The sequence below is a fragment of the Eschrichtius robustus genome, chromosome 18, assembly GCF_028021215.1.
Source record: "Eschrichtius robustus isolate mEscRob2 chromosome 18, mEscRob2.pri, whole genome shotgun sequence".
NCBI lineage: Eukaryota > Metazoa > Chordata > Mammalia > Artiodactyla > Eschrichtiidae > Eschrichtius > Eschrichtius robustus.
Window position 1 is genome coordinate 24,419,591 of NC_090841.1, and position 21,220 is coordinate 24,440,810.

The 21,220-nt window shown below is 40.6% G+C and overlaps 1 protein-coding gene across 2 annotated transcripts in view; it reads left to right on the plus strand.

Moving 5' to 3' along the window:
• The first annotated feature begins 20,633 nt into the window (after positions 1–20,633).
• EPSTI1 (epithelial stromal interaction 1) overlaps positions 20,634–21,220 on the plus strand; it is a 102,444-nt gene continuing 101,857 nt past the window's right edge. For both annotated transcript variants that reach the window (XM_068526487.1, XM_068526488.1), the window contains exon 1: positions 20,634–20,812. In XM_068526487.1, coding sequence (XP_068382588.1) covers positions 20,634–20,812 — 179 coding nt within the window. The remainder of the gene's footprint in view (positions 20,813–21,220) is intronic.

Consider the following 21,220-nt stretch of genomic DNA (forward strand, 5'->3'; position numbering starts at 1 on the left):
GGGTTATAGGTAACATTCTGAGCCCTATCCTGTGAGCTGTCTTATAGATACTGAAACCCCCATCAGGTGAAAGAAGTTAACTACACGATGACCAGACTGTAGCCATGACATAAGCTGCCACAATTCCAAGAACTGGCCTCAAGGAAATGGGCACAAACCGACCCTGGAACTGAAGATTAACTGTACTTAAAACAATCAAGATGATGCTGGTCAGACCACCGCATGACCAATTTCAAGGTGACTGTCAGAGCTGACTGTGCTGTTTCTGCATGGAGCCCCCTCCTTCTGTCTATAAAAGCTCTTGCATGCTGATTGTTGGGGTGGGGTGGGGGAATTGACCTTTGGACAGGAGTCCGTCCCCCCTCTGCCCCCCCCATTGCCGGCATCTGAAATAAAGTAAATTTTCCTTTTCACCAACCTTGCCTCTTTGTTGGCTTTTGAGTGGCGAGGAGCCAGACCCACTTTTGGTTACAGCTTCTCTACCTCTTTGGAGGTGTTTCCTCAACGCTAACAGTGCCTGTCTCTTGGCTATAGTTTTCCACAGGACACTGAATAAAACTTGATGAAATAAAATTCATACTTTATGCAAGACAAGAACATTTTATATTTTATTTATTTATTTATATTTATTTTTGGCTGTGTTGGGTCTTCGTTTCTGTGCGAGGGCTTCCTCTAGTTGCGGCAAGCGGGGGCCACTCTTCAACGCGGTGCGCAGGCCTCTTCACTATCGCGGCCTCTCTTGTTGCGGAGCACAGGCTCCAGACGCGCAGGCTCAGTAGTTGTGGCTCACGGGCCTAGTTGCTCCGCGGCATGTGGGATCTTCCCAGACCAGGGCTCGAACCCGTGTCCCCTGCATTAGCAGGCAGATTCTCAACCACTGCGCCACCAGGGAAGCCCCAAGAAAATTTTAAACCTAAAATTTGTGCCTCTTCCATCCCCTTTCATGTGTATTGTGTAACTGCATTAACCAAACCTCCTCAGGAGATAACATTCCTTCTTAATCTTGTAAAGGGCCATGATGACCCCATGACCCACTACTCACTTTGTAGTGTAGATCTGGATTGTGTGAACTGTTAATAATACCTCATTTAACCCTTTGTCTCAAAAACTTGTATAACTGTGTTTTGAGCTCTAACGGAGGGTGGGGGGTGGGGTGGGGGTGTGGGGGTGGAGGGGGAAGGTGGAGTCCTCAGAGCTTTCTGAAAGACTTTGTCTCCCGGGTTATAACCCTCGGGTTGTCTCAAGTAAAATTTTCCATTTTCTTCCTTATATCAACTATTGATTAATTTTTTGTTGACAAACTCACATCTCTTATGTTGCGTGTCTTTAAGTCAACATCCGTGTGAGTGGCAAAGGAGAAACAGACAGGACTGTTTTTTTCCTTTTACTAATAAGCACATGAGCTTGTAGGGGAGCAGAATTTGCCACCCCAAAATATGTCTCTTTGGCATATTAAATATTTTAAGCTGGTCATTTTCTAAGAGTAGACATGGGAAAAACTCTGAAAACCAAGTAGGTGGTACCATTTTGTGAGAGATATTTACATTTGTAAGAGAAATCTCCATTTGAAAGGGTGTCTCCCTCCATACCAGGAAGAGAAAGATGCTCAAATCTCTAGGAGGTCTTATCAGTGGGGAAGGAAATGACTTAAATCTGCATCAAAATCACCCTTGTTTACTGTGCTTTTCCTGGTAACCTCCCACAGCTGACTATCCCCACTCTCTACATTTTTTTTAAAAATAAATTTATTTATTTATTTATTTTTGGCTGCGTTGGGTCTTCGTTGCTGTGCACAGCTTTTCTCTGGTTGCGTCGAGCAGGGGCTACTCTTTGTTGCAGTGCGCGGGCTTCTCACTGCAGTGGCTTCTCTTATTGTGGAGCATGGGCTCTAGGTGCGTGGGCTTCAGTAGTTGCAGCACGTGGCTCAGTAGTTGTGGCTCGTGGGCTCTAGAGCGCAGGCTCAGTAGTTGTGGCACACGGGCTTAGTTGCTCTGTGGCATGTGGGATCTTCCCGGACCAGGGCTCGAATCCGTGTCCCCTGCATTGGCAGGCAGATTCTTAACCACTGTGCCACCAGGGAAGTCCTACATTTTCTTTTGTCTTTAGCTGAGGATGATATTTAAGGTGAGGACTTCGGTCATTTTGACAAGTTATTCAGTTTCCTTTAGTCTCTCCCATGTATACATGTTATTAAACTTTGTTTTATTTTCTCCTGTTAACCTGTTTCATGTCAACTTAATTCTTAGACCAGCTAGAAGAACCTAGAAGGGTAGAAGAAAATTTCTTCCTCCTTAACAGGCTGTTTGTTAAAAAAACCCTCAAAACTGGTTAAGAGATTCTATCATATTTTGAAGAAGAATGTTAAGCAAAGTAAAAGTTCAGCTATCAATTTAGGGCTGTAATTCTTCCATCCTTACTATATTATAAAATGGTGGTCGGAAAGCAGGTGTAAGCAGATAGGGTAAGGGGTCCCTGGAGAAAGAGAATCAGGCATGGATTTCTTGACAGAAGAGAAGTCATTTTGGCCTAAGCCATTTTGTGAGATCTAAACCTGGCCACAATGCTTGCCTTTGAGTGGGTCTCAGTAACTAATGATCTTAAGGGAAGTGAGGGAATGCAGGAAAGGAAAAGCAGTCAAGAAACAATATTTCAGTGATATAACAGAGCCCTAGGGTATACATAACAATCTGATGCATGTCTTTGAGTTCTGCAGGAACTAAGGCCCCCAACCCAGTTGGAGGATGGCATGATGATGTTGACCCTCATGACTTCAATCAACTAAAGCTTGGATTCTGTCGACCTTTGCCCCAATTCTGTGCTGAATTCTCCACCACCCAAGTCCCTTCATGAATACATGTGCCCTTAGCTTAAAATGTCCCCAATTTAGCTGTTTGGGGAGACACTGCTTTGGGAAAGATCCCCAGTGTTTTCTTTACTTGCTACAAGTAATAATAAATTCTTCCTTCTCCTGCTTTTTGCCTTGGTTGTGTCCTTTGGCTCGACATCCACCAAAAGGTAATCCCAGTTTTTCGGGTAATGCAGGCATTGTATTCCTCATCTAGAATTGTTTCAGAATGTCTCACACAATGGTGAGTACAGTGGTACTCAGTAAAGTGTTGTTTCCTGTTGATGGCAGCAATAACACCGTTAGAGCAGGAAGTGGTACCTAGCCACAGTTTTTTAAGAGAGAAGAGCTAGTCTCTAAAATGATGCTAAAAAAATAAAGTGTATTTAAACATAAATTTTCTAGATTGGGGGGAGCCATAGTCCAGGGGTAACTTGGTTGGCATGGCCATGATGGATGGTGAGGTCTGGGTTTAGTGTGTGTAATGGGGTCAGGGGTGATGGGAACTCAACCAATGCAACCCCTGTGTGCTGTGAGGCTGAGGAGATGACCCACATGGTGAAGAGTTTGGTTATATGTGAGGAGATTGAGCAAATAAGTAAATGTCTCAAAGATAAGGGAAATCAGGTTATTAATTTTTGAAGGTACAGATCTGAGAAAGGGAAGATTTTAAAAATCCTGTGGTATTTGATTGGAATTAGTGTAAACTCATAGTTTTATATTTATATCAATGTCTAACTGTGTTAGTTTCCTATTGCTGCTGTAACAAATTACCCCAAACTTAGTGTCCTAAAACAACAACTATTTATTAGCTCACAGTTCTGTAGGTCAGAAATCCAAGAGGGCTTGGCTGGGTTCTATGCTCGGGGTATCACAAGATCAAAATCAAGGTGTCATTAGGCTGGGCTCTTATCTATGCTCTGGGAAAAAGATCTGCTTCATTCGGGTTGTTGGTAGAATTTAGTTGCTTGTAGTTGTAGGACTGAGGTCCCTGTTTTCTTTCTGGCAGTCAGCCAGAACCATCCTCAGCTACTTGAGGTCACCTGCATTCTTCAACATGTTGTACCACCATCTTCAAGCCAGCAACAGTATGTTCAAACCTCTTGTGCTTCAAATCTCTGACTTCCCTTCTCTATCTGGAGAAATTCTCCTCTTCTAAAGGACTCATCTGAATAGGCCAGGCTTACCTGAATAATCACAAGGTCAAATGATATAAGACTATAATTATATCTGTAAAATCCCTTCACAGCAGTTTGGCGGCTATAAGCCAAGAGACGCCAAGGATTTCTAACAAACACCTACATTAATGTTTGATTGAATAAATGAGAGACAAGAATCTTAGGGAGGCCACCCCAGAATTCTATCTACTACACTGTTAAAAAAAAATGATTGAAGAAGACAATTTAGATCATATGAACAAACTTTATTTAACACTTCATGAAGTGGACAGTCTCTGTTTGGAGAACTGCAGAATGGGGTGGGAGCCAGGAAGCTTCTGCAGAATAAAGAGCAAGGAAGAGAAAAATAGAAAATATCTGACTGGCTGGGGCCACAGAGTCAATCTTGCTTGGGGTGAGAAGGAACAAGGAAATAAGTATAGAGCCCAGAGCTGGCTTGGAGTTTGGGGATTGGCAACTGGATATACTGCATTTCTGGTCAAGCAGAGCATTTACAGGGACATGAAAGTTATCTAAGTTTTGGTTTGCTGACATGGCACCCCAAGCAGGAGCAGCTCTGTCTTGGGTCTAGAAAATTATTTCAACAATACTATCTATTTATCATGGGTCAATAAACATCTATATCAATAGATATAAAAACAGAGATATGTGTATGTGTATATGTGTGTGTATTTCCTATATATGTCTTCTGAAAGAGCCTAGAAGCAATGATATCTCAGGAAAAGTGAGCACAACTTGCACCCAGTGTTGGTTTCTAAATAACATTCCCCACGAAAAGGAAACAGATCTCTTTGGGGGAATGGATAATTTCTCAGAAGGAAAAGTATGAGATAAGCCCGAAACATCTTGAACCAGAAAGTAAGGAAGTGCTCAAAAAATGATGGGACATGTCAAAAGGAGAGAGGGGCTAGCATGAAGGGGCTCTCACTGGCCAAACATGACAAAATAAATGAAAGTAATGGATTATAACCCATTGAACAAATAAATATCCATGAGTCCATATTTGTATAAATGAATTCATAGGGGAAAAGAGAAAGCTCTTCCTTAAGGTGGAATGTCACCCAATAAATGTTGAAGGAATGATGGAGTTAGAAATAACTATGTTGCAATCATAAATGATTCAGGCAGGAAACATCAATGGATGATCAGACCACTGGGTAAAAGCTTGACGAGGAATAGGATATTTACATAGTCTCAAAGTATTTCTTCATAAATTGCATATCAGTTACTTATTAATTATTCATTAACTATACAGCTGAGAAACCCAGCATGTACCATCTTAACCAAGCGATGATAGTGAGCATTGCCAATAATGGGACAAACTGCCATCATATGTTTCCTAATATGATACACTGAGAAAAACAGAGCATCTCTGCTGTGGTATTCCTGCCAAAATGCATAGTTTTATTCAATTCTTGAGGTGACATCAGACAAACCTTTGCAAAGAACACAGCAAAGTTACTGGCCTGCACCCTTCAAAAATGTCAAGGTCATTAGAGACAAGGAAAAATTGGGAATATTTCCAGCTTGAGAGAGATCAGAGACAGGACAACTAAAAGGCCCTAGATTGGATCCTGGATAATAAAGACAAAAAAGGAAAAGGAGGAAAGAAGACTGCTTTTTGTCTGTCTGTTTGTTTTGTTATGAAGAACTCTTGGGGACAGCTAGCAAAATCTGCATGGAATCTTGTGGCTTAGATAGTAGTATGTATCAATGTTAATTTCTTGATTTTTATAAGTATACTATGGTTATGTAGAAGAAGTATATGTCTTTATTTTTAGGAAATGCACACTGAGGTATTTAGGTGTAATGGGGTTATAAGTCTACAACTTACCCTCAATTAGCAAAAAAAATTTTTTAAACCCTGTTGTGAGTTGAATTGTGTCCCCCAAAGAGATATGCTGAAGACCTAAATCTGTACATGTGAATACGACATTATTTGGAAATGGGGCCTTTGCAGAGGTAATCAGGTTAAAATGAGGTCATATTGGATTAAGGTGGGCCTTAAATATAATGACCAGTGTCCTTACAGGGATAGAGAGATTTGGAGACATAAGGACACACAAGAATGAAGGCCAAGTGATGGCAGAGGCAGAGATTGAAGTTTGGCGGCTATAAGCCAAGAGACGCCAAGGATTTCTAACAAACACCAGAAGCTAGATGACAAACATGGAACAGATTCTCCCTCAGAACCCCCCGAAGGAACCTGCTCTGCCATTTCGTTATGGCAGTCCTAGGAAACTAATACAAACCTTTTGTTTGCTTGCTATTAACATCAGCATCTTATATACATGATTTTCTGGACTTAAATATTCTAAAAGAGCCACTGAAAGAGATATATGAGAATGTGTTGCAATGTACATGTAAGAAAAATGTGTCATTTTTCTATGTACCTATCTTTCATTCACTTACCTGTGGGAAACTTGCAAGTGATGTCACTGTATTTGCTTTGGTATGAATGTTTGTGTCCCCCACCCCAGATTCATGTTTAAATCTTAACCCTCAAAGGTGATGGTTATTAGGAGGTAGGGCCTTTTGGAGGTGATTAGGTAACAAGGGTGGAGCCCTCATGAATGGGATTAGTGCCTTTATAAAAGAGATTCCTCAGAACACCTTAGCCCAATCTGCTGTGTGAGGATACAACAAAAAGTCTGTGACCCAGACGAAGGCCCTCATCCAACCCTGCTGGTGTCCTGATCTCAGACTTCCATCCTCCATAACTTTGAGCAATAAATTTCTGATGTTGGTCTGCAAGGCAGAAATAGAGACACAGATGTAGAGAACCAACGTATGGACACCAAGGAAGGAAAGTGGCAGGGGTAGTGGTGGTGGTGGGATGAAGTGGGAGATTGGGATTGACATACATACACTAATATGTATAAAATAGATAACTAATAAGAACCTGCTGTATAAAAAAATAAATAAAATAAAATTCAAAAATAAATAAATAAATAAATAAATTTCTGTTGTTTATAAGCCACCCAGTCTGTGGTATTTTGTTATAGCAGCCTGAATGGACTAAGACAATATCTTTAATCCTCATTTCCTTGCTGGATAGTATCTCCTTTAAAATACCCAATATGGGGACTTCCCTGGTGGTCCAGTGGGTAAGACTCCACGCTTCCAATGCAGGGGGCCCAGGTTTGATCTCTGGTCAGGGAACTAGATCTCACATGCTGCAACTAAGAGTCCTCATGCCACAACTAAAAGATACCACATGCTGTAACTAAAGACCCCACATGCTACAACTGACTCGGCGCAGCCTAAATAAATAAATATTAAAATACCCCAATATGATCAAACAGAGACAGACAGCGTAGACAGCAGTAGACAGAGGAATTCAATTTGAAGCCTGATTTTGGAACTAACGCAACACAGGAACAAACACAGTGCCTAACAGTGTTTGACACACTGTAGTAGCCCAGTGTGTGTGTGTGTGTGTGTGTGTGTGTGTGTGTGTGTGTGCGTGTTCACTCTGAGTTGCTTGCTTCATCTTTAAAACTAAGAAACTAACATTCTTCACAGATTATGTCAGGATAAATAATAATGAGATAATAAATGGAAAATTTCTTTTTAGATTCTCAACCTTCCTGTAGAGCACATTTATATTATCTGTAAAAATGCTACCGTCTCACTGTTACAATACTATACGCAGATCCAGATTATCCAGTACGCCATTGTTAACTTGTTAAATAATAATTATAAAAAAACACTTTATGATTTCCAGTGTGGAATAATGACATCTGGCTCTGAAATCATGTAAAAGCAAATGGATAGGAGAGGTTTTACAGAAAAGGAAACAGGTTCAGAGGAGTCTAGTAATTCACTTAAGGTCATGTACTCTAAGAAAAAGACACAATATGGGTAACTTTCTTGTTTAAAATTCCCCAAATAACCTGTGTCAGTCATCTCTTTAGAACACAATTTAGTATTCTGGCCAGAATTAATCATCTGGTCTGAAGCATAGATTGTTGACAGTAACTCAGAACTAACCTGCCTATTACTATTTATAGCAGGATACATTGATTGCTTCATTTATTTTCCCAGGGATTTAAAACTTAATCATAGCATTTCATAAGCCAGAAGCACGTGTTTCTTGGATTAAATACATCCTGAAAGGGAATAACAGCATGATGACCCAAGGTCTTTTGCCTTAGAAAAAGCATTGCTGACAAACACAGCCAGGAAATAGAAAATACCGTGTTTTGTTGGGCCTTAACTTTATTTTTGTGGCCAGATTCTGCATGAGTATGTAAGGCTTTGAGACAAGTCTGTTGGATTGTTTTAACCTAAATTAAGCCCCCAAACCTCCATTGAATACTGACATTGTACAAACTGTACTATTTTTCTAGCATCTTATGTGTCCTTCCTATATTATAGCCATGATAATTTACTGAAAACAAAAGGGACTTAGGGTGATGTGGGTTTGCTCTTCAAAATACTTTTATTTTTTACAACAGGGTGCCACAAAACCCGTCAAATTGATGTGATGTCCCTGTACTCCAGCCAAAAGAACAACGTGACCTCTTGGGATCACCTGCATGGGATCCAAAGAAATGATACTCTGACAAACAGACACAACGGATATGTGTTTGGAAGGAGTTCCAAAAGCACTGTCTAAACAGTTAGACATTTCTTACATCAATAAATAATTTTTATATCCTTACACTTCCCACATTCTCCTGAAAAGTGTCAGGTATTAAATTCACTACCATAGCCTCTGTTTTAGTACATTCTGTGTACATATTTCATCATCCTTCCCTCACAGACCAGCTGATGATTCTTCTCCTATACTCTATAACACCTACTCTATCACAAGCTACAAAAAAGCCTAAATTGTCATTCTGCTTGCACACAGTCCTGTGGTTTTAGCCTAATGTTCTGAGAAATGACTTATTAGAAGCAATTTAAAATAAATGTTCAAGACTGCTCCCTACACGTTGTCTGTTTATCAGCCTTCTAAGCCATCATTCTATTACAGTTTAGTAACTTCTTTCTAATCTTTCTGGACAAAAAGCAAACCAAGAGCTGCTCCTAAAGGTGCTGAGAATGATGACTTATTAGCTAGAGCATCAGCTCAAACCTAGAATCTTGTCATCTAAATCATGTCTGTTGCAGGTGAGGCTCTTCACATGTAGTTACTTAGGTATAGCTCCTCCAGTACAGTTCTGTTGACCTGAAGACCTATGAAGTAAAGGGACAAGTTATCATTCCCCAATATATCCAACATAAATTGGTGGCATATGCATAGGATAACTAGTCTAGATACTCTGTTCAAAGGGGAAAAATGGAAGGCATGTAGGTATCACTAGGCTATAGCAATTTTGAAATCCAGGGAGGTACAGATTAATACTTCCTTGATAAGGACTCAAGGAATGGAGATAACTCTTTATGGCACTTGGTTACACCCTTGGGGCTTTAAGTTCTGTCCTTAGAGTCACATTTCCTCTTCCATGAAAGGTAGTCCAGGTGTGCAGTTGTGTAGTTTTCTCAGCCTGATTCCTGTCAGTACAATACCATTTTCATTTTTTAATGTACATCTCTTTTAGTCCAAACTGTTGGTGTTTCTGCAAATACAATTCTCTTAAAAAGTCTGAGATTTTTTTATGAATCTCATTTGGATTTATTCCATTGGACAAAAAACAAACATTGCCTTTTGCCTTGAAGGACAAACTTTGAAGGACAACACTCTTTAGCTTCTGAAAGTTTTATTCTTTGACTGAATAATTCCCTGAGGTATTTATCACCTTAGATCATTCTGATGTCTTAACAAAAGAATTGACAGCCACTTTCAGCTGCCTCTTTAGCCATTTGAGAGGGCACTTCGAAAAACCAGCAAGTCCTGGCTCCTTTTGTTTAATAATCCTTCATTTGGGTAATCTCTCTCCTCTCATATTTTACTATAAGCAGCAAGAATAAATTAGGCAGGATCTTCAACTTTCTGCCTGGAAATCTCCTTAGCTAGCTCACTCAGTTTATTAGGTACATTTTCTACTGTCCACATTACTGTAGGTAACAATGTTGCTAAGCTACCTACCACTGCATAACAAAGATCCCAGTTCCTGATAACATTTCCCTCATCTTTCACTGGCAGCCTCCTCATAGGCTAACAGGCTTCAACTAACAGTCTCTTCAATGGTCCTAAACTTCACTATCTTTTTCTGCAAAGTCCTTTCAGCTCCTGCTCTCTGTTCCAAAACCTAGCCCATATTTTCAGTTTTTTTGTTTAAACTGCACCACACTTCCAGGTACTAAAATCTATATTAATTGCCTACTGCTACATTACATTTTATCCCAGTTTTGGGGTAGGATGCAAGAATTACTGCAGGCTATCTTGAAATCTGACTACCACTACCATAGTATTTAACAATATTTAACACACTACATATCTTATTTTTGTTAGCTGTCCATCTAGAATGAAAGCTTCATTATGGCAGGGCTTTTTTGTTGTTGTTGTTAGTTTCTGCTTTATAACAAAGTGAATCAGTTATACATATACATATGTTCCCATATCTCTTCCCTCTTGCATCTCCCTCCCTCCCACCCTCCCTATCCCACCCCTCTAGGTGGTCACAAAGCACCGAGCTGATCTCCCTGTGCTATGCGGCTGCTTCCCACTAGCTATCTATTTTACATTTGGTAGTGTATATATGTCCATGCCACTCTCTCACCCTGTCACATCTTACCCTTCCCCCTCCCCATATCCTCAAGTCCATTCTCTAGTAGGTCTGTGTCTTTATGCCCATCTTATGGCAGGGCTTTTTGATGGATTGATTCACTGCTATATCCCCAGTGCCTGGTACCCACTAGGTACTCAACAAATAAGTTTTGAATGCTGAATTAAGACTACATTTCTTGGCTTCTCTTTTTTTTTTATTTCCAAAATAATCTTTAATATAATTTCCTCCTATATCCCTATATAGTAATGTTTTAAGCTTTCATCATAATATATGTTAATTGAAACAACATAGCATCATAAGATCCTTTCATTCTGAATGTATTAGTTGCTTCTATTGATAAATTGATATGTTCTAAGTCTTCCTGGCAAATTATATTTACAGAAGAAAAACACCTCTGGAATTCTATGTATACACAAATACCATCAATCAAGAGGGAACTGGAAATTAACTATCAGGTTTCTCCTTAACCTGGTTAGTTTGGAAGAATAACTCACTGAGGGACCAGCACTGAAGATTCTGATTAGTCAAATAAGGAAATGAATCTTTGGTTGCCATAGCTAATTCTTCACTCATAGTTTTTTCTTCATACCCTCAACATTTTTGAGCATCTACTATGTGCCAGTCCTTAAGCTAAGTGCTGGGAATGCAACAGTAAGTCAGAAACATACTATGCATGCTCTTACAGCCTCATAAAGACAAATCAAAGAATTTCACTGCTGAAGATGTCTCAAAGGTCATAGCCCAGAATTTCCCAATGCCTATTTCATGAATCTGAGAAGCAGATTTTCACCTTCCCTTCTTTACATATATTGTTTGAGAGAAGACTCAAATACGTTTCTCTCTTCCATCTTGTGATGGGCAAAATTCTAAAATGACCCCCACTATCTTTGCCCCCTGGTGTTACTCCCATGATTGTGTTGTTTTACAGCAAAAGGGATTTTGCAGATATAGTCAAGGTTACTTAACTTGACCTTAAGATAGAGAAATTATCTGAGTGGCCTAACCTGATCACATGAACTCATTCAGAACAGCGAATTCACCTACATACTTACTATACAACCATCAAAATCTTCGTATCAAATTCGTCTCTCACATCCCATTCAGTTTTTACAAAGTATCCAAATAATATCCTCTAGAGTCAAAGATCCAATTTGGAGTTAAATATTGCATTTAGCTGTCACCTCTCTTCAGACTCATTCAACTTGGGACATTTTCTCATCCCTTCCTTAGCTTTTATCATCTTGAAACTTGAAGATCACAGGCCAATTATTTTGGAGGATGTCCCTCCGTTTGGATTGGTCCGGTTTTTCTTCACGATGGTTGTGCATATTGGAGAAATGTAACTGTTTTCTTCTCACTGATTACTATAAAAGAGCATACAATTTCTATTTTTATGATTACTAGTGATGCTAATTTTGATAACAAGGTGGTGTCTGCCAAGGTCCTCCATCATAGTCTTCTTCCCTTTGTAATTTTTTTTTTAACATCTTTATTGGCGTATAATTGCTTTACATTGCTGTGTTAGTTTCTGCTGTATAACAAAGTGAATCAGCTATACGTATATATATATCCCCATATTCCCTCCCTCTTGTGTCTCCCTCCCATTCTCCCTATCCCACCCCTCTAGGTGGTCACAAAGCACCAAGTTGATCTCCCTGTGCTATGCGGCTGCTTCCCACTAGCTACCTATTTTACATTTGGTAGTGTATATATGTCCATGCCACTCTTTCACTTCGTCCCAGCTTACCCTTCCTCCTCCCCGTGTCCGCAAGTCCATTCTCTACATCTGCATCTTTATTCCTGTCCTGCCCCTAGGTTCTTCAGAGCCTTTCTCTTTTTTTTTAGATTCCATATATATGTGTTAGCATACAGTATTTGTTTTTCTCTTTCTGACTTACTTCACTCTGTATGACAGACTCTAGGTCCATCCACCTCACTACAAATAACTCAATTTCGTTTCTTTTTATGGCTGAGTAATATTCCATTGTATATATGTACCACATCTTCTTTATCCATTCATCTGTCGATGGACACTTAGCTTGCTTCCATGTCCTGGCTATTGTAAATAGTGCTGCAATGAACATTGTGGTACATGACTCTTTTTGAATTATGGTTTTCTTAGGGTATATCTTGGCTTCTCTTATAACTGGCTTTGGCCATGTAACTAAATCTTGTCCAGTAAAATGTGAGCAAAAGTGACGAGTGCAATCTCTAGGGTGTACACTTAAAAGGAATGGACTTGTCCTCCAGTTTCCTTTTCTCCTTCATCACTGGCTGGTTCATTTATGCATTACATACAGATAAGAGAAACACACTAGAGAAGGCAGAGGAACACAATAGAAGCCTGGACCCTTGACATCATAGAGTCACTATACTAGCCCTGGCCTGCATATGCCAGGACTGGTACCTAAGAGCAAATTTCTAAGCTATTTAAGCCACAGCTAATTTGAGTCTCTACTATTGCAGCTGAACCGAAAGTTTAATCAATCTAAGTTACATGAGTGAGGGGAGACTAGATAGAAATACAAGGATGCCTGCAATAGCCTGAGGAAGTAAGGTAATGGCTAACTAGTATTTAGACCATGACAAATATGAAGCCCCTATTATATAGTGGCAGTACACTGTAGGAATTTACCACAATTTCTCAATCTTTTGTTGATAGACTTGTGAGCAGTTTCTAGTTTTCCACTTCCATGAAAGATGCTCGTATGAACATTCTTGCACATGATTTGGTGAACACATGTACAGTGGAATGGCTGGATATGAAAATATTCAGCCTTAGAAGATTCCACCAACAGTTTTCCAAACAGGTCGTCTAATTTACAAGCCCATTAGAAGAGCACAAGAGTTTTAGTTGTTTCACATCCTTGCTCATGATAGTTTTTTCTTTTTAATTTTAGCCCTTCTGTTGAGTGCATGGAGGTATCTCATTGTAATTTCAATTTGCATTTTCCCCAAGACAAATGAAGTGGAGCCCCTTTTCATACATTTATTAGCTATTTGGAATCTTTTTTTTTTTTTTTTTGCGTGTAAAGTGCTTATTCAAGTATATTGCCCAGCTCGCAATATACTTGAATAAGCACAAAAACTTGAATAGTTTTTGAGTTTAAATAATAATGATCACTGCATTTATTTATTGAGTATGCTAGGTTGGATACATGGTACTAAGCACTTTGTACTTACCTAATGTATACAACAACAGTATTCAGTTGGTCTTATGACTCTTATTTGCATTTTACAGTTGAAGAAACTGAGGCCCTGGATGTTCAGTAATTCACCCAAAGCCTCTCAGTTGTAAGTGCTGGAGCCAAGATCTAAACACAGATCCATCTGACAGACTATAGTTTGAACAGCAAACCCTTGGTAGGTAACATAGGAATCGCTCCCTTTCCTTGGGATGCACGTAACTTCATTACCTTAACCATTTTACTGGTACCTCAAGGAAAGGAGCCACATAGTTGGTGAGCTGCTGACGACCAGTCAGAAGAGTCTTGAACTTCAACCTGCGTGGTGTGCCTATGGGGATCCCAACCCCAAGTCACACTCCTGGAAGTACTGAAAGGCCATGGGAATTTCTAATATGACTCCTTCTCCAAGTCAAGTCAGATAGGAGAACCCTAGGTTTTATCCAGAGAAATGGAACTCTTGTCAGATTCCAGAAGGGATTAGAGATGGAACTGTGTCACAAAATGTCTATGAAGTGCTCAGTGTCTTCCAGTTATCCCAAAAGAGTTCCAGTTTCACTGGGGACTGTACTTCTGCGCCAGGCATTTATATGTTGGTAGGTAAAACTATATACTGCTTTATTTCTATTCTGAAAGAGATTTCAAGATAAAACGCACTAAGGATATAGCTCTGTAACGTTTTAGCAATTGAAAGCCAAGAGCTGCTGGAACTGAAGTTAAGAACTCTTTGAGGACAAATTTAAATATTATTAGAAAACATATATAAAGTTCTTGCCTTGACAGCTCAAAAAAAAAATAACTTCCATTTATCCATCATCAAGGTGCAATTTACGAACCACTTTCACATACGTTATCTCATTTGGCTCTCACAAACCCCTAAAAGTAGATTGGACAGGTGGTATTATGATTAATATTTCCATCTTACAAATGAAGCAACCAAAGTTCAGAGCGTTTTAGTGGTTGCCTGAGGTCAAAAAACTCTTAAATGGCACTGCCGGGTCTCAAGGTCAGGTCTTTCGCTTCCCCCAGCCGGCCTCCTAGAACCACACATTCTCTTAATGACCTCGTGATATTTACAAAGGACTGTGAATGCTCACAACAGAGTTGGCTTAGAGTTAAAACATCAGAACAGTTAGGAGTTCCCTAAGAGGGGGCACTTTTGGAAAAGGCACAGTGATTGATAAAAAATAGTGCTCTAGAGAGTTTCTCTTCGATTCATTCATCACAGCTAAAGAACCAGTTCAGGGGAATCTCTCTCCCAAGCCACTGACTTGAGTCTCAGAAGTTTTTCCAAAGTTAAGGGAGATTCCTTTCTCCCTGCAGCCAGTAGAGGTCTTGTGACGGCTACTACACAGTGTTAGAACCCAGAGACGGAAGCAACTACCTATTCCTCAGATTTGAATTTACAAACAACGAAATTCAGCCACCCTCCAGAAGATAAGAAATATCACGGAAAGCACATTTCTATATTCCTTATTTTCCCAAGTGACAGGACACATTGTCATCAGAAAAATGGAACAAATGTACATCTTTCCATTCTTAAGTAGAATTCTTTGTGATACACTATAAAGCTAACTATTTTAACACTGTTAAAGAAAAGGAATTTGAACCAAAATTAGCATGTTTGCTATTCATGAAAATTTGACATGTTATATAAAGTACTGTCACTGTATAGGTAGTTTGATCATGTAATTATAGGGTTGAATATTGGAGTGTTAAGGCTTTTATTAATGTAGATTCTGATAGGTTTAGAAACTTTGACACAACTGCTTTGGAAAATAATATACAGCTGCTCTTTGGGAAAATTATAATAATTGAGAAACGTTCCAAATTCCGAATTTTGTCAAAAAACATATTTTGTCACAATCATCTTTCAAAATGTAAAAAGTTAGACTTGGACTCAGAAGACCTAAATTCAAGTTCTGGTTCTGCCATAGATTTGTTACATAATGCTGACAAGTCACTTTACCTCTCTAAATTTGTTTCCTAAAATAGGTGGTAGTTAGATAACCTTAAACATGGAGCTAGAATAACAAGGTTCTGTTTGTTCCCCACTGTAGTGCCCGGGTCTGATACAGTAGATGGCATATACTTATCATTCAATAAATATTTCTTACATGAACTTAAGGTGACTTATTACTGCAGCATTCCTGATTTTATGTTAAAAATTTGAAGAATTTCTAAAGAATATGAAATTGTCATGATAGAAATATGCTCATTCACACACACACACACACACACACACACACACACACTTAAAATGAGGAGATGCCAAGTATTAGGTGTTTCACATAGCTCCTTTGTTAGAAGAGGAAAAAAAAGCTTTAGAATAACTGCTGTCCTACATCTATTGGATTAATCTAGCTTTCCACTGCAGAATCAAATTTAAGGAAGCAAGACTTTTTAGAAGTTTCAGACTGTTTTCACGGGATACTTAACAAGAAAAAGCCAAGTCTATGTGTCTCTATTTATATATATTTATTCACACTAATGAAGGAATAATCTAAGGCAACCGATTTAAAAATCAGATATATATTCCCATTTGTTTCCTCAGAAAATAAAGACACACTTGGCTGTTAGCATTAGACCAGATCAGTGAAAGTTCTTTTTGATGTAATTTTTGCTCATTGGGCTAGCTAAAATTGCTTACTGAGCCCTGAATTCCCATTTCCTGCCAATGTCTCATTTTACAGCATTTTCTTTTGAAATCCTCCTCTTTTCACTCAGCTTCCCTCTTTCCCCACCAAAATGTCTTTTGCTCAGATTAAACTCCTTTACCTAAAGGAAAGAATAAATGATTATTTCCCAGAGGCAGTTCTGTTTTAAAAGAAAACCATTTCCTAAACATATCTCTAATTTGCCAAATTTCAGGCAATTTAACAATCTCACTAGACTTCAGGTGTTCCCCAGGTCCCTTAAAACATATAGGCAATTGTCTAGTATAGTGGTTCTACAAACTTTTAAAGCCATGGAACTCTTGCTTCAAACAAAAATCAGGCAGCAGTCCACTGTATAGAAGAGATAAGGGCTAAAGTACTAGGGTGGAAACAGTGATGGGGACCCAGAACTTTCCCTACTCTCCCTGCTTCTCTCCACCAGCATTGCTACAGAGGCGCTCACCTCAGGATAACCCATGTAAAGGCCATCTTCTCATACAAATGCACACACATAAGGTGAGAGAATGGGTGATAAGCCAGTAGATGACTCACTCTCTTTTTTTTTGTAAACATCTTTATTGGAGTATACAATGGTGTGTTAGTTTCTGCTTTATAACAAAGTGAATCAGCTGTACATATACATATAGCCCCATATCTCCTCCCTCTTGCGTCTCCCTCCCACCCTCCCTATCCCACCCCTCTAGGTGGTCACAAAGCACCAAGCTGATCTCCCTGTGCTATGCGGCTGCTTCCCACTAGCTATCTATTTTACATTTGGTAGTGTATATATGTCCATGCCACTCTTTCACTTCGTCCCAGCTTACCCTTCCCCCTCCCCGTATCCTCAAGTCCATTCTCTATGTCTGCATCTTTATTCCTGTCCTGCCCCTAGGTTCTTCAGAACCATTTGTTTTTTTTTTAGATTCCATATATATATGTGTTAGCATACGGTATTTGTTTTTCTCCTTCTGACTTACTTCACTCTGTATGATAGTTTGTAGGTCCATCCACCTCACTACAAATAACTCAGTTTCATTTCTTTTTATGGCTGAGTAATATTCCATTGTATATATGTGCCACATCTTCTTTATCCATTCATCCGTCGATGGACACTTAGGTTGTTTCCATGTCCTGGCTATTGTAAATAGAGCTGCAATGAACATTGTGGTACATGATTCTTTTTGAATTAATTAATTTCTCTTTCAGATTTTTCGTCTTTAGTGTATAAGAATGCAGGAGATTTCTGTGCATTAATTTTGTATCCTGCTACTTTACCAAATTCATGGATTAGTTCTAGTAGTTTTCTGGTAGCATCTTTAGGATTCTCTATGTATAGTATCATGGATGACTCACTCTTGAGCACCCTGAAGAAGCTTTTAGATGTCTATTGCAATTCACATTTTAGAAAACATATTCATATTTTTAAAAACACTTTGAGAATGTAGCAAAGCAAGAAGTGAACAGAATAAGCAATTTAGATTTTGCCCATTATCTTCTATTTCTATCTCATGTTTGAAACGTGGGTGTGTTACATGGTTGTGTTGTAAAATAAATATGGTCAACTAAATGCATTCCTGAAGTCAGTATTACTATTACCAGCTCCTTTAACAGAACTGGTTTTCCCCTAATGGGCTTTCCCTTACTGAAAATTTGAATTTAATTCAACCACCAAAACAACTACTTTCTCTTCAGAAAACAAAAGTTTCTGTGGTGTTTTCCTAGCTGAAGAGATTTTGAAGATCACCTCCAGAAAGGCCACCCAGATCCACTGTTTGCATTTCTCACCCTGCAGGCACCTCCAACCCAACTGTTCTCAAACTCTCACCTTCCTCTTGATTCATGATGAATGGTTGTACCACCTACCCATTTTACAAAGCTAAAACCTTAAAGTCACCATAAAAACAGCAACCATTAAATTATTGGGGTTCTCAACTAGTCACATTGTGTAGGTCAGGATTTTTTAACCTGATCTACTGCCATTTGGGGCAGGATGATTCTCTGTGTGGGGGGCTGTGCTGTGCACAGTAAGGTGTTTAGCATTATTCCTGGCCTCCACTAGATGCCAATAGCCCCACTTCCACCCGCTTCCAGGCTTCACAATAAAAATGATCTCCAGGCGTTGCCAAATATCTGCTGGAGGCAAAGTCAGCTCCATTTGAGAATAACTGATGTAGAGTAACTCTTTACTCTTCACAATATCCCATAGGGTCCCACCCCAGACCTACTGAATCAGAAACACAAGGGTTAGGGTCTAGAAGTCTGTTTCAATACACCTTCCAGGTGGTTCTGATGCGCTCTGACATTTGAGAACCCGTGGTCTACCTGACAGACCTCTAACGCTGCAGGTGGCATAGAAACCCTGACTTCCTTCCCTAACAAGTCCCTTGCCTTTACCTCCTTCTCTCCTGTCCTACTCCACGCACTGCCCACCCTTCATTTAAATCTTTCATTAGCTACCAAACATGTGTTTGTCTTTATCTTCTAAGCACCAGTAATATAAGCAAAACAATCGAACTCCTAAGTGGCTTGCTGACTACAGGCTGGGGTGTTTCAGCCATCCCGCCCCACCTTGAGTAGGTACACACCTCGTCAGTGTAAGCCACAAGCCTCCGGCATTGTGCCTCCTTCTTCTTGGTGAACCCCTTGACTTTTGTGGCTCATTCTCAAATGTCCCTTTTCTTTGAATTATTCGGAGGGCTAATCCCTACTTTCCCTGAACATCCAATAGCCTTACACATCTTCTTATTTCGCTTATCCCATGGTGGCATTAACGTTTGTTTACGCGTCTCCTAGAGTAGCGGTTGGGTGAGGGAAGAGCCTTCTTTTATCTTTGTGTAGGCAGCTCCACAAAGGACAGTGGTGATCATCGCAGCACACATCAGAGTCATCCAGGAGTTATTAAAAAATTGGATGCGGGGACTCACCCCCGGACCTATAGAATCTTGCAAATCCATATTTTAAACTACTCCCACACCATAGTTGAATGACTGCCCAATGTCTTGCACAGAGCAGGTATTTAATCAAAATTTCTTGAATGTCTGATCACTTAGCAGGGCTGCATAGAGAATCATCTCTGCCTTCCCCTCAGCTTGCTGCTCCAGTTCTGCTTTTTCTTTCACTTTTGATTTCACTTTCCATTTCCTTTAACTTGGAAGTACTTGGCAGGGGCTTCCCTGGGCTTCCCTGGTGGCACAGTGGTTAAGAATCCCCCTGCCAATGCAGGGGACACGGGTTGGAGCCCTGGTCTGGGAAGATCCCACATGCCACGGAGCAACTAAGCCCGTGCACCACAACTACTGAGCCTGCGTGCTGCAACTAATGAAGCCCACGCGCCTAGAGCCCGTGCTCCACAACAAGAGAAGCCACCATAATGAGAAGCCTGAGCACCGCAACAAAGAGTAGCCCCTGCTTGCTGCAACTAGAGAAAGCCCGCGCGCAGCAATGAAGACCCAACGGCAGCCAAATAAATAAATAAATAAATAAATAAATAAATAAATAAAATTAAAAAAAAAGAAAGTACTTGGCAAAAACCAAACAGTCAAAACTGATAAAAGGCCAAATTTTGTTTAGATGATTTTAATTATTGACCTAATCTCTGGAACCTGAAGGTTAATATATTGTTCACAGTCTCAAATATCCTGCAGGAACCTCAAATTAGGGTGACCTGTTAAATAGTCCTAAAGTGTCTTTCAGGATTTCAGTTACCTGGTGGTTACTTCCTACTTCCCGCTTGCATGAGGTCTCCGTGATTGATCTTAGATAACGTTATCACCCTTTAAGGTGGTTGTGAGACCTCAAACCAACTCACCTGTATGTAGCTGGCCAGGCGCGCTCCATTCAACATCCCCGGCGGGGCGGCGCGGCCGGCGCTGTCACCTGCGATCAGCTCGGAGGGCGCCAGGGAGGAGCAAGGTCGGGGAAGTCCTGGGGGGCGGGGCAGCCCGCGGCTGGTGGCGAGAATCGAAACTCAGCTGCTGAAACCGCCGTTCCCGCTCTTCGGAATCGCATCTCGAGACCCGCGAAGCGTCCCAGCTCGGCCCTCACCCTTCCCGCAGCGGCGGCGGCCCGGGCCCCGCGGGCTCTGAACCATGTACACCCGCACTGGGGTGCAGGGCTCCGGGGTCGGAGCCCCCGCCGCCTCCCGCCCGGCCCGGGACCCCCCTGCGTGGCGCAGGGAGCTGGGCCCGCCGCAGGGCCCCAGGCGGGGTTTGGAGGATGCTCCCGAGAGCCCTTCGCGGGAGAGCCCGGAGCACGCGGGCCGGAGGTTGTAAGTATTTAATCACCTGTCCTGCGGGGCGGAAGCCCAACCCCAAACAAGCCCCCAGGTTCTTCTCAGATCACTGAAGTCTGAACCCCAGGGGCCCCATTACAGGGTCTCTAAGAAAATGAAGGCTCGTTTGTCTAAACAATAGCATCCATGAATTACCTTATAAATTGAGTGTGCCGGTCCGGGATCCTTACTGAACATCTGAGCCCCCGTTCCCTTTGAGGACACTACTTTCCTGATTCTTGTGACTGGCTACAGGGCTAGGGTACTACTGGGTGTGTAGTAACTGCCTAGGCTTCTTACTGATTTTCCAAGTATCTCCAGAACTCATGCTAGTATGAAAATATTTTTTTCCCTTCCTATCTTAAGAAAACTGATGCCCTAAATAGTATCTTCACATCAGCTGGG